We start from the raw sequence: 13,564 nt of genomic DNA, 5'->3' as shown, positions 1-13,564 counted from the left end.
CATATGATGCCAAGTTAACGTGTCACAGAAGAACCACACTATTATTTAATACTAGAGGCCCGGTGCACGGCACTCATGCACTGGGGGGAGGGGCCTCAGCCCAGCCTGTGCCCGACTGCTGGCCTAGGGGAGCGGGCCTAAGCTGTTGGTTGGACATTCTTAGCGTTGTTGCGGAGGCGTGCTCGCCAGCCCTGAGCCCGGCTTCCGGCTGAGCGGCGCTCCCCCTGTGGGAGCTCACTGACCACCAGGGGCAGCTCCTGCATTGAGCGTCTGCCCCCTGGTGGTCATTGCGCGTCATAGGGACCGGTCATTCCACCGTTTGGCCAATTTGCATATTAGCCTTTTATTATATAGGATGATCACAGATTAAGAGCAATCTGATATTCCTTCCTCTAACATACACATGCTGTGGTTGTAGGTCGGGGACAGCAGCGGCGAGCTAACAGCGCGGCTGAATCTCTCAGACCTTCAGATGGTTCTCGGGCTGAGCTACAGCACAAACAACTCCGTGATGTCTGAAAACATTGAAATGGATAACAGCTCGCACGGTAAGTAACAGGTCTTCAAAACCCAACTGCATCCTTAAGGTTTACATTTAAATTAGTCAACACGTGTTCACCAAATCCAGAGAAAATATAACATGTGATGTTAAACATTTTATTAACACAGGTTAATGACATTAGAACAGATTTGGGAGATTTTTAAAAACTGAAATTTGGTTCTTTATAAAAAGCCTAACAGATCTACAGCAAGATTACTCAAGGAAAAAAAAGAGAGAAGTGGACATGAGCTTCCCACTAACACAGTGCCTGGCCCAGATGATCTCGCTAGAGAGGTCTCCCAAGCACTGAAGAAAACCGATTCCATCCTTCCACAGAGTTCTGTAGATCTCCGTCGTTCTGAGAACAGTATAACCTTGATTTTCAAACTAGACAAGAACAATACAAGAAAGGTAAATTATAGGCCAGTCTTCACTGGTGAGCATAGATGCAGAAACTCTAGACGAGACATTAGCAAACCAGGTCCAGCAGTGAATTTAATGTGGTTTTTAAAAGTTTTTTATTGATTTGAGAGAGAGAGGAACATTGATCGGCTGCCTCCTGTAAGCCCCCTCCTGCGAACCAAGCTGTCCCCCTGTAATCACTCCGGTCGGAACACTAACTGTTAAGAAGGATGTCAGTGTTCCCCACTGATGGAAATTATCGCACTACCTAGCAATTCGCGAGTTACTTTGGGAAACTTGATGAGGTCACTTCCATTCGATGTACATGAAAAAAAGGCCCGAGAACTGAAAGCAAAGCATAAAAAACAAGAAATGGGACCATGTCTTGACATCCTCTACAGGTATAAAGATTTTAAAGCTACAGTAACTAAAACGGTGTGCTGTAGGCATAGAGACAGACGCGCGGAAGGAAAGGTAGAACCTGTATGTGTACGCCTTGCATATATGGAAACTGTTACCTCACAAAATAAATCCTTGCTGGAGTAAAGATTTAAATGTGGAAAACAGCAGCAGTGAGGCTGACTCTCAGGCACTGCACTGACCCCTTACAGAGAGGGACGAGTTACCCACACCGCCCTGTCTTTATGACGCAAACACCCGTCAGAGAGGAAGTGCCCTAGGGAGGGAGCGGTCTCCCGAGTCTGTGCTGCCTGCCTCTGCATGGAGAGTATCTTCACGATACCCGAGGGGAAGGATGTCTCAGGCAGAAAACAAAACCACTAAGGGAAAGAGTGACGTTGAAATTAAGAACTTCATTAACAGAAACCATAAAGGGGCAAAACAAACAGAGGCCGTTGCCACGCGGTGATTAAAAAGGGATTTGTAATCTCACTGTGTAAGAGCTCCTGTGAATTAGGACCAAGATAACCCAACTAAACACAAACAGCCCAGAGGTAAGGCACTCACAGATTTTTAACTTCTTCGAATCGGGAAAAGCAGTGAATTAACACTGACTCCTGTGCAGTAGACGGGGAAGGTCTGGTAGCACCAGGACTGAAGCCGTGTGGGTCATGGAGTCTTACGCAGTCTTGACTGGAACAGAAATTGGTCTGTTTTGAAGAACCACTTGGCAACACTCTGGTAAAGTTGAAGGTGTACCAACCTTAGCGTCCAGCAGTTCTGCTCCAGTTCCACCCCCCAGTATCCAACCTGGGAGAGACCCTTGCACACTAAGGTCCAGGCATTTCTGGAGTAGTATCCCTTACAGTAAAAAACTGGGAGCAACCTAAACATCTGTCTTAGTAAAATGGATACGTAAATAATCCCCTAGTCTTCAGGCAATGAAAATTAATTAAACTAGATTATACGTATCAGCTTGGATGAGTCTCACAAATGTAAGGGAGCTCCAAGGGAGGAAGCTAGAGCAGCAGTCCCAGCCGGTGGCCTGCGGACCGCTGAGCTAGAGCATGTGTACAGTCTGAGACCATTTATATAATGTACACAGTAAGCTTTGTTGCTTAGCTATATACATAAGCAATGAAAATATGAACAATTATAGGAGAAAGAGGGACATTGTTGGAGGAGTTAATGCGTTGGTAACAGTTTATTTTCTAAGCTGGGTAGGTACCGTGTTTTCCTTACATTATGCCTTTTAAAATATTGCTTCTCTAAAAGATTGGGGGAAATCTAAGTGTTTTATATTTAATGATAATTGTGTTGGAAAAACGTTGAGGAACTTTCGACCTGTTTTCTGACGGGCAGGCAGTCTGCCCTCTAAGGAGATCGTCAGGAAATGGGCCACTCTGCAGCTACAGTGCTTGGCGGTTATTTTGGTTCTTACCCCACAACTGAAGGCCCAAAGCCTTTCCTTATTCAAACCCCCTCCAGTTCGTTGGGTTTATTTTTAAGACGTTAGATAGTACAAAGACAATTGTTATAAACGCTTTTTCTAAATTAAGGGTCAGTGTTAGTAACCCAAGTTAAGTTTCCAACCAAAATGTAACTTTCTTACATCAAAATCTTTGAGAGGGAGGGCATAGTCTATTTCTATAGAAAATTATTTTCTTTTAAAAAAATATATTCTTACTGATTTCAGAGAGGATGGGAGAGATAGAAACATCAATGATGAGAGAGAACCATGGACTGGCTGCCTCCTGCACGCCCCCTACTGGGGATCAAGCCTGCAACCTGGGATGTGCCCTTCAGTCCGCAGGCTGACGCTCTATCCACTGAGCCAAACCAGCTAGGTCTAGAAAATTATTAAAAGAACACGTTTGGCCCTGACCGGTTTGGCTCAGTGTCGGCGTGTGGACTGAAAGGTCCCGGTCAAGGGCATGTACCTTGGTTGTGTGCACATCCCCATTGGGGGGTGTGCAGGAGGCAGCTGATCGATGTTTCTCTCTCATTGATGTTTCTGACTCTATCTCCCTTCTTCTCTGTAAAAAATCAATAGAATGTTTAAAAAAAACAACAAAACATGTTTGTACAGATTTCCCACTTCCATATGGGTTTGTGTAACAGACTTTAAAATTCAGTAACAAATGCCAGAGTGATGCTGAATTTGCAGTGTTAGGTCTCCCTGGTTTATTTAAACTGCTTTTTCACAAGGTGCACGGCCCAAGTTCGGACGCCGACACAGCATGGAAAACATGGAACTTATGAAACTAACACCAGAAAAGGTGGGCCGTTTTATACTTTAAATTTACTTTTACTGACTCAGAGGAAGGGAGAGGGAGAAACATCAGTGATGAGCGAGAATCACTGATCGGCTGCCTCCTGCACGCCCCACACAGGGGACTGAGCCCACAACCCGGGCATGTGCCCTGACGGGGAATCAAACTGACCTCCTGGTTCATAGATCGACGCTCAACCACTGAGCCACGCCGGGCTATTTTAGTAACTTTTAATTTTTTAATAAAGTTATTTTTAATGTACAGTTGATTCTCATTATTCATGGATTCCATATTTACAGAGTTGGCTACTCACAAAATTTATAACTTCCAAAAAATATTCATGGTGATTTTTCCCCTCATGTACGATCTCATTTTTGTTTTGGTTGAGGTTATATTGGTTTCAGGTGCATAGCAGTATGTATTTCTCCTGTGCAGTCACACTCACAGAGCAAAACCGAGGGTTGCCAAATGGGACGGGGTTGGTGGGCTGGGTGAAAAGGATTTACAAATTACAAAATAGTGACAGGGAATATAGTCAATAATGTAATAACTATGTATAGTGACAGGGAATATAGTCAATAATGTAATAACCACGTATGGTGCCAGGTGGGGACTAGACTTAATGGGGCGGGGTCACTTTGCAAGTTCTATACATGTCTAATCACTGTGTTGTACACCTGAAACTAATATAAAATTGCAGGTCAACTCTAATAGAAAAATAAAAATCTATTTAACCATTTTTTAAAAAGGTTGTTACCTGTGTTTAAACCAGATCAATTTGATTAGATTTGCCTACTGAGAATTCAGTCTTGTTAGTGACAACAGTACAGCTCTATTGACAAAAAATGCTGCGTAAGTTTTAGGTGTTAATTTTGCGGTTAAACTGTTACATACATCCAACACCCAGAGGAAACCTCGGCTCTTCCTCTGACCACTCAGATTTTATCTTTATGGATTTTGGCAAACGTCTCTCATCCTCAGGCTTTTAAAAGCCACCGCACTGTTGTGATGGTGAGAAGTGCACAGAGCACATTCGGTACAAGCTGTTGGAGTAGTGAGCTACCTGGCAGGAAGGGCTTCGTTTCGGGGTGTAAGCCTCGCCCTAGCGGGGTGGCCAGTTGTTGGAGTGTCGTCCCATACACCAAAGGTCGTAAGCTCCGTCCCAGGTCAGGGTTCGTAAGGGAGGCAACCAATCGAAGTTTCTCTCCTTCCCTTCCTCTCTAAAAAGCATATCCTCAGGTGAGGATTAAAAACAGACAAGGTCTGAGCCTCACCCCTCAGTACTAACTGAGTGGATGGCAGGTTAACATTCTAGGGAACCAGAGGTGTTTGCTTCACGCTCTGCTTTACATGTGCGTTTACCACCGGCAGGTACCGAACTGGAACAGTGAAATTCTTGCTAAACAAAAACCCCTCATGGCCAAACCTTCTGCAAAGCTACTCTTTGTCAACAGATTGAAGGGGAAAAAATACAAAACTAGTACCTCCGCTAAAGTCCTCCAAGACGCCAGGAACTCCATTGAGCACCGAGTTCCAAATCCCCAGAGGGTATGTATGTTTAAAATACGGTTTTGAATACAGTTCTCCCTTATCCGCGTTTGCTCTCCAAGGTTTCAGTCACCTGTGATCAACCACAGTCCAAATATTACATTGAGAATTCCAGAGTAAATAACTCACGTCTTAAGTTGCTCACTGTCCTGAGCGGGGTGACGAGATCTCACGCTGTCCGCTCTGCCATCTCTGTCCAGTGTCTCCACACTGTCCACGCTCCCTGCCTGTCAGCCACTCAGTAGCCGGTTATCAGATCACCTGTCCAGGTATCGCAGTGCTGTGTTCAAGTGACCCTATTGTAGGGTGGCCCCAAAGTGCAAGAGGAGCTGGCAGTGGGTGTGCCCGTCACTGATACTTGCACGATTCATTCAGGACCCGAAGCAGTGCCCGCGTCTGAGGTCCCTGACTTTAGCCTTAGAAATACAAGGATTGAAAACTAAAGTAACTACAAATGCTTTTTAGTAACAGCATTACCATCACGTATTCCTTTTACAAAGAAAAGGCCCATTTTCAATCCTCACCTTGTCCCACTGACGACCTGAGGATGCTGCTGGGATACTTAGCTTTTCTCTCTGTCTCAGAAACTCAGTTCAGACATGATGGGAGAGGAAGGCTTTTTTGACCTCCTGAGCCGATTTCAGAGCAACCGGATGGACGACCAGAGGTGCTGCCTCCGAGACAAGACGGGCGGGACGGCTTCCGGCCCAGTGCCGTCCACTCCCCCGAGAGTGAAGCTCAGACGTGAGTTACCTCTGCTTCTCCCCAGCTCTTGTAGCTCCCTCGTTATTTCTGGGGACTCGGTTCTGACGGGAAGCACAGCAGCTGAGCCCGAACGCTGGTACGTGTGCAGGTGGAACGAGGCGGGTGTCAGTCCTGAGCGCACCTGCCTCTACTGAGGGGCCGGGAGGAAACTGGTTACATGTTCAGTGCAGACGCTTCCCGTCTGGCTGAAAAGAGAAGCTGGTGATCAGGTGACCTCCGCTGCCCCGGAGCCCCTGCCGCAGCACTGCACCGAGTGTAGTTACTAGCGCGATGGTTCCCGTCCGGGGCCTGGAATAAAACTGTCCCCCTTGTCCTGTCAGACACACTAAGGAAGAGAAACAATGGTTTCCTTCTAAAGTCGCGCTCCGCACAAAGGGAAATGCAGCACCACTGGAAGCACCCCCAAATGGATGCGGGGGGTCCTCTCCCCGTCCCTGTCCACCAGACAGAGCTAAGCGGGAAGGAGCGTGTCCGTAACTAACATGCCTGATGTTTGGGCGGGTTCCCTGTTCGTAGCGCCATCTGCCTCCATGGTGTCCCCCAACACGGACGAGTTTCTGGATCTCCTGGCCAGCTCGCAGAGCCGCCGCCTGGACGACCAGAGGGCCAGCGTCAGTAACTTGCCGGGGCTTCGTCTGACCCCAAACAACAACCAGTCAGTCCTGGGCCACCTGGTGACGAGTGACAAGGAGCCTGACGAAGACTTCTTTGACATCCTCGTAAAGTGTCAGGTACGTGCATGTGTGTGCTATGCTGGGTGTGGCTCCGGCAGGATCGGCATTGTGCGGTGGGGCGGGCTGTCTGCAGTCCTTGCGGCTGGTGAGCTGATGTGGGGAGAAGACCCCGAGTGCCCTAACTTAGGAGGCATCAGGAGCAACCAGTGGCGAAGTTAGTGGAGGCCTTTCCAGCCAGGTAGCATTGGGGGAGTGCTCCGAGTGCACCAGCGTTCACTCTTCAGCTGTCGTGGGGATTACTAGCCAGTGCTTAAGGGAAGAGAGAACAATGCTTACTTTCACCAAGAAGAGACATTTCCGCTGTGTGGCCCTGTTCTTACTGTGTCTCATTCATTTAACAATTCTGGGTGCTGTTCTGACACTGGAGAGGCTTAGCGATGTGTGCGTAGATACCAGTGTAAGCCAGGCAGCAAGACCAAGGCTGGAGGGGGTCTGTGTTAGGTGTGGCGGTTCGGGAAGACATTTCTGCAGAGAGGCCTGAACGAGGCAAAGCCGTGGGCCATGAGAAAGGGCATTCCACCAAGAGACGGCAAGTCCCAGGTGGGATGAGTGGGGAGAGTGGGATGAGGTCGGATAGGCCGTGAGGGGAAGGTACTGGAGGGTCTGCATGCTCACCCTGGCTGGCAGTGGGAACTAACGTGGGAATTCAGCAAAGACAGGTGACTAGAGTGGCGGCAGAGTGACAGTCAGATGGTGGGTAGGACAGAGTCAAGGATGGCTCCAGCTCTGTGGGTGAATGGTGCCATTTAATGAAACGGGAAGGCAGAGGAGAAACCTGACTGGGGAGAAACAGCGAGTTCTATTTCACACATGTAAACCGAGGGCCCCTAACCAGACATCCAACAGCAGTAACGCTGGGAGTCAGCAGCAGGTAACTGGTATCAAAGCCCCGGAAAGAGGTGACGCCTGAGCAGTAGAGGGGGAAGCAGAGGACTGGCGCTCCAGATCCAACTGATGGGGGCCTGTCTGCAACAGCCGGAGCCTGAGCGTGGACAGCCACGTGCAGCAGGGGTGTCGGGGTGCTCGCCTGCCTGTCAGGTGCTGCTGAAAGCCTTGGAAGATGATGGCTAAGTAAGATGGCGATTCGTCCTTTCGAAAGGGACTGTTTTAGTGACCTGAAAAAGGACTAAGGAGGGAGTGGGTTGGGACATGAGAAGTGTGAATGGGGAGGTGGCAGAGAGCCGGAGCTGCAGGAGGAGGAACGGGAGGCGGGAGCAAGGAGTTCTCTGGTCGCTGCTGTTCTCTCGGCAGAGTAAGTAGTAGGGCCACACACCGCAAAGAGGGGCAGTGGGGCAGAGCGGACCCTTTGTGAAAGGAACGGGACTGCTGGCCTGTGCTGAGGACTCTGGAGTTAAACTCCGTCACGTCGGGGGCTGCTGGGCGCGTCTGCAGTCATAGCAGCTGCAGGAGAGCGAGCTTTAACCGAGGCCGGTGTTTTGCCGGGAGGACAGGGAGAAGGGAGAGAAGCACGTGCCAGGTAATGGTTTACAAGTGAAATGTGAAAGGAGCCGTGACCCCAGGGACCCAAGAAATCCTAGAGCCAACGCGGACAGAGTCTGAGGGGAGGGGCATTTCTCCAGCTGTAGTTGGAGACTTCGGTGCCCACCCCTCCATAGTGGACGGAAAACCAGTGAACCACCCGGACCTAGTGGACACATTAGGACACTTCCCCAGCGCACACGGGACATTCCCCAGGGTGGACTGTCTGTGACGCCACCAATTCAGTCTCAGGAGTTTTCAAAAGGTAGGCACCCTTCCAACCACAATGGCATGAAGTTAGAGGCAATAACAAGGAAATTGGACAAATTATGAAATTAAAGAGAAATCAGGAAACGTAGAGTGTTCTAAAGCTTACAGGAGGCAGGGCTTGGGGAAAATTTACAGCTGTAAATGCTGCTGACATTAAAAGGAAATATGTCAAATCAACCTATGTTTACAACTTAAGGAGCTAAAAGGTACAAACTAAACCTAAATCTAGCAGAAGGAAGGAAATAACAAAGATGAGAGCAGAAATATAACAGAAAAATAGAGAAAGTCAACACCAAATGCTGGTTCTTTGAAAAGACTGACCTCTAGCTAGACTAAGAAAAAGACGAGGCCTCAATTGCTAAAATCAGAAATGAAAGTGGACATTATTCCTGCTTCTACAGAAATAAAAATTATAGAGTACTATGCATATATGCCAATAAGTTGGGTAACCTAGATGAGATGGTTTTGTGTTTCTAGTTATTTGTCCAACCAAGGAAATAATGAAGAAATGTAAAGTAGATCCACAATTTCTAAGGAGATTCTATCGTAATCAGAGACCTGACAGAAAGCCGGACCTGATGCCTGCACAGATGAATCCTACCAACCGTGAAGAACTAACATCAGTGCTGCTTCAACTCTTCCCCAAAACGGAAGGGAACCTTCCTGTGACTTAGGAGTCATTCTGAGGCCAGTATATTGCCCTAGTACCAAAGCTAACAGGACACCAACATCCTTTTGAACACAGATGCAGAAATCATCAAAATTCTAGCAAACGGAGCTCAGCAGCATATTGAAAGGATTATATACCATGACCAGCTGAGACTTATTCCTGGAATGCAAGATTGATTCAACATAGGGAACCTGATCTAATCCACCACACGAATAGAATGTCAGAAAAAAGAACACACAATCATCTCAATGGATGAGTAAAAAACATTTAACAACACATTCAAACTCAGAATATCAGGAAACTACTGCAACATAGTAAAAGTCATTTATGAATACCCACAGTTGTCATCATAACCCGTGGTAAAGGGCTGGAAGCTGTTTCTTTAGCATCAGGAACAAGGCAAGGATGCCCACTTCTACTCAACACAGAACTGGAAGTTCTACCCAGAGCAGGTGGGCAAGAGAAAGGGACAAAGGGCATCCAAGTTGGAAAGAAAAAGGTAAAGTTACCTTTGTTCAGAGATGACAGGTCTTTATGTAGAAAATCCTAAACATTCACACACACCAAAGAAGTTAGAAAACAGGAGATAAAGTCAACATCCAAAAATCAGTTGTTTCTCCTGTGCTAACAATGAACAGTCCAAAAAGGAAATTAAGAAGACAGTTCCACTTACAATAGCATCAAAAAGAATAAAAAGGAGGTAACACACTTGGACAATGTATGACAAATAAAAATGTTGGTGTTCATGGATTGGAAGACTTAATATTGTCAAAAATGTTACCACCCAGAATGTGATCTACAGAGTCAATTCAATCCCTACCAAACTTTCAGCGACATTTTTACAGAAATAGAAAAATCTATCCTAAAAATTCATGTGGAATCTCAAGGGAACATAGACAAGAGAAACAAAGTTGGAGGGCTCACACTTAGTGCTTTCAAAATCTACTACAAAGCTAGTGATCAAAACAGTGCAGTATTGGCATAAAGACAGACATATTGACCAACAGAACAGAGAAATACTCCTTTTTTTGTGAAAATAAACGCATGGTTTATTATGTACATATCTATTGATATAGGATATTACATTTCAATCACATGTAAAAATGATCTCTACCTGATATATTTGATAATAGAAAGTATTAAAAGAAGGAAATAGTAACAAAATAAATACCAAATAAAGTGATTTAAAACTAAATAAAGTGATTTAAAACTAAAGAATACATTTTTAAAATAACTTATATCTTAAAAGTTATAATTTTTTTTTTAATATATTTTATTGATTTTTTTACAGAGAGGAAGGAAGAGGGATAGATAGTCAGAAACATCGATCAGCTGCCTCCTGCACACCTCCTACTGGGGATGTGCCCGCAACCAAGTTACATGCCCTTGACCGGAATCGAACCTGGGACCTTGCAGTCCGCAGGCCGACGCTCTATCCACTGAGCCAAACCGGTTTTGGCAAAAGTTATAATTCTTAAAATGAAATTTAAAAACACATCAAACATGGATTGACTTATCTGATTGTCATGATCTTTTATGATAAATATGTCAGATATTGAGTATTCTTTCATTTTGTGTTGAATTGTTGAGACTGTGTTTGGAAGTGTGGATGAAAAAGGGGGAGAACCCTCACTTATATGGTCAAATGATTTCGTTAAGGGTGCCAAGAGCATTCAATGGTAAAAAAAGTCTTAACAAATAAAAAAACTGGATAAGCATGTGCAAAAGCTGAACACTTACCTAAAACCACATATAAAATTAACCCAAAATGTATCAAAGACCTAAAGGTAAGAGTTAAAACTATAAAATGTTTATAAGAAAACTAAGGGGAAAGCTTTGCAGCACTGGACCTGCAGTGATTTCCTGGTTCTGACACCAAAGGCACAGGTAACAAAAGGTAAGAGACAAAGTAGACGCATGAAAATGTAAAACTTTCATACATCAAAGGACACTGTCAACAGGTAAAAAAGCAACCACAGGAAATATTTGCAAATAATGTAACAGAGAAAGGATTAATCCAGAATACACAGAACTCCAAAAACTCAACAACAAATCTGATTCAAAAATGGGCAAAGAACCCAAACAGACATTTCTCCAAAGATATACAAATGGCAGGAAAAGATGTTCGGCATCCCAGATCATTAGAGAAACGCAGATCAAAAACAACGAGAGATGACCTCACACCATTAGTAGGGCAACTACCAAAAAAGCCAGAACGTGTGCTGGCAAGGATGTGGAGAAGCGAACCCTTGTGCATGCACGGCAGGTGGGAGGATGTAAGATGGCGCAGCTGCTGTGGACAACAGTATGGCAGTTCAAGAAATTAAAGATAGAATTTCCGTGTGATCCAACAACCCTACTTCAGAGCACACACCGCAGGAACATGAGCTGCCCACCACAGGTTAATGGGTCACACATGGGGGACAGACAGCAGGCGTGTTCTCCGGCGTTAGGGGGCGATTCTGACACGTGCTGTAAGATGTACGGACCTTAAAGACGTGCTGAGGGATAAGCTGCCACAGGAGGACACACACTGCAGTTCTGCTCAGGAGGTGCTCAGAGCATCCCATTCAGAGGCAGAGAGTGCACCGGGGCTGGAGGGACCGGGAGTCACTGGAATAGGGTTAAAGTTCCCGTTCTGCAGGGTGAAAACGGTTGTGATGGTTGCACAACATGAGTGAACGGAATGCCACTGAACTGTTCACTTAAATATGGTTCAAAGGGTGAACTGTATGTTTAGCACAACTTAGAAAAGAGTTACTGGAGTACTAGAGAGAAGGATCCGGAAAAACGGGCAGGGGCCAGCCTGGGATGCGCGAAACCCTAATTTTAAAGATGGTGCAATTGATGATGATGACAGTCGGGCCTAGGACCGTGGGCACTAATGGCTGAGGCAGAGGAAGGAAAACAGAGGAGGGAGGCCCAGGGACTAAGGTGCCTGAGTGTTGGGTGACGTGGAGGGAAGAGGAGGAGGGACCCATGTGTGTGTGGAAGGCGGGGTCCCGGGGAAGGATTTGAGGCCCGGGTGAGTCGTGCTTGTCCCTGCCCGCTGTGGGAAGATCACAACCTCGTGTCTTCATCTTACCGAAGTGACACTCGGTACAAGCCATTTAAAAGAAAAAACGGTACTGGGTTTCAGATCTAAAGATGAAGTCCCTTTCGGAGGAGGGCGAGAAAGGCAGTGTTTCAAGCTGCATGTCCCGGTGAGAGAGACAGCTCGGCGCTCTCCTTCCTGCGCTACTGGGGTGTTAATCGCTCTCCTTGCTTTCAGGGGTCCCGGCTAGACGACCAGAGATGTGCTCCTCCACCCGCTGCCACCAAGGGGCCGACGGTACCCGACGAGGACTTTTTCAGCCTCATTTTACGGTCTCAGGCGAAAAGAATGGATGAACAGAGAGTTCTTTTACAAAGAGATCAAAACAGAGACGCTGCATTTGGGCTGAAGGGCTGTTTGCAAAGTGATGCTCTGTTGGGATTTAAAAATTCAGGAAGAAAATAAGCCACTAGTTACTGTGGGTGCATTTTTTAAGGTGACCGTTTCCCTTCAGAACGCTGCAAGGAACTGCACCTTTTTTTCCTTGAGAGGAGGAGTTGCGGCCTGTAACCGCGCACAGGCCGTGCGGGCGGCGGAACCCTGGCATGTATCGTGCGGTGTTAGGAACATGGACGGACACTCACGTGCTTGTGGACGCGGCTGAGACGGTGCTTCCCCAGCTCCCGTGATCCCGCCTGGGACTTCCTCCGGCAGCTCCTTCGTCCTTGGCCTCGGTGCGTAAAGTAGAAAGTTAGACAAACCCAGACGACTCCAGTCCCCTTTCTGAGATCCTATTTTTAAGCACTTCGTTGACAGTGGCTTTTTTTATACTTAACATGTAGAGAGCAAGTATGCTGTCTAGGAAAAATGTGCTTGACCAATGTTTAGTTACATAAAATAGTCCCATAAAAAATCTAGGTCTCCTTCTCCTCCCCGCCCCCCCCCCCCCAAAAAAAATCTGTATTTTCAATATATTTTTGGGCCAAAGCCATTATGAGACTCTTAAGAAATAAACTTCTTTTAGCTTGTTTTGGACTCTTCGTTTAATTAAAAAGAAAATACAGTCATGTGCCACTTACTGATGGGGAGTTCTTGAGAAATGCCTCAGGAAGTGCGAACACTGCAGACTGCACTTACACGGACCTGGGTGGCGCCGCGGCTGCTGTCAGGGTGGGCGTGTTCGCACCAGCACGAGCGACTAGGTGCACTATGATGTCAGAATGGCTGTGATGTCACCAGGCGACAGGATTTGCAGCTCCATCATAATCTGATGGGGCCACCACCGTGTACGTGGTCTGTCGTGGACCAAATCATCCTTATGTGGCACGTGACCATATGCGTCCATATAGATATAGACGTGTATGTATACATGGTTCAAAATTGTATCCTTTATTGTAAAATACTGCTGTGAAACTGCTTAGGACCTAAAGTTAGAAAGCAACGATGTGG

General features: G+C 46.5%; 1 protein-coding gene and 1 long non-coding RNA gene across 4 annotated transcripts in view; one reads left to right on the top strand and one right to left on the bottom strand.

Annotated features, from left to right (window-relative positions):
* GPSM2 (G protein signaling modulator 2) overlaps positions 1–13,149 on the top strand; it is a gene marked incomplete at its 5' end in the record, with an annotated part of 36,698 nt that extends 23,549 nt beyond the window's left edge. For all 3 annotated transcript variants that reach the window (XM_080648641.1, XM_080648643.1, XM_080648642.1), the window contains 6 exons: positions 419–548; positions 3,551–3,621; positions 4,987–5,163; positions 5,748–5,907; positions 6,445–6,659; positions 12,353–13,149. In XM_080648641.1, the coding sequence (XP_080504767.1) occupies positions 419–548; positions 3,551–3,621; positions 4,987–5,163; positions 5,748–5,907; positions 6,445–6,659; positions 12,353–12,580 (981 nt within the window). In that variant the 3' untranslated portion in view covers positions 12,581–13,149. The remainder of the gene's footprint in view (positions 1–418; positions 549–3,550; positions 3,622–4,986; positions 5,164–5,747; positions 5,908–6,444; positions 6,660–12,352) is intronic.
* Positions 3,871–12,888, bottom strand: LOC308237700. The gene is made up of 3 exons (XR_013959455.1): positions 12,760–12,888; positions 4,207–6,911; positions 3,871–4,165 (listed from the first exon to the last, which is right to left on the bottom strand). It is a non-coding gene; the product is annotated as an uncharacterized lncRNA (long non-coding RNA).
* Positions 13,150–13,564: the final 415 nt, after the last annotated feature.

Source organism: Plecotus auritus (genome assembly GCF_963455305.1).
Source record: "Plecotus auritus genome assembly, chromosome: 12".
In the NCBI taxonomy this organism is placed as follows: Eukaryota; Metazoa; Chordata; class Mammalia; order Chiroptera; family Vespertilionidae; genus Plecotus; species Plecotus auritus.
The sequence above is the reverse complement of the archived record's forward strand: the minus strand, read 5'-3'. Positions and strand labels throughout refer to the sequence as shown.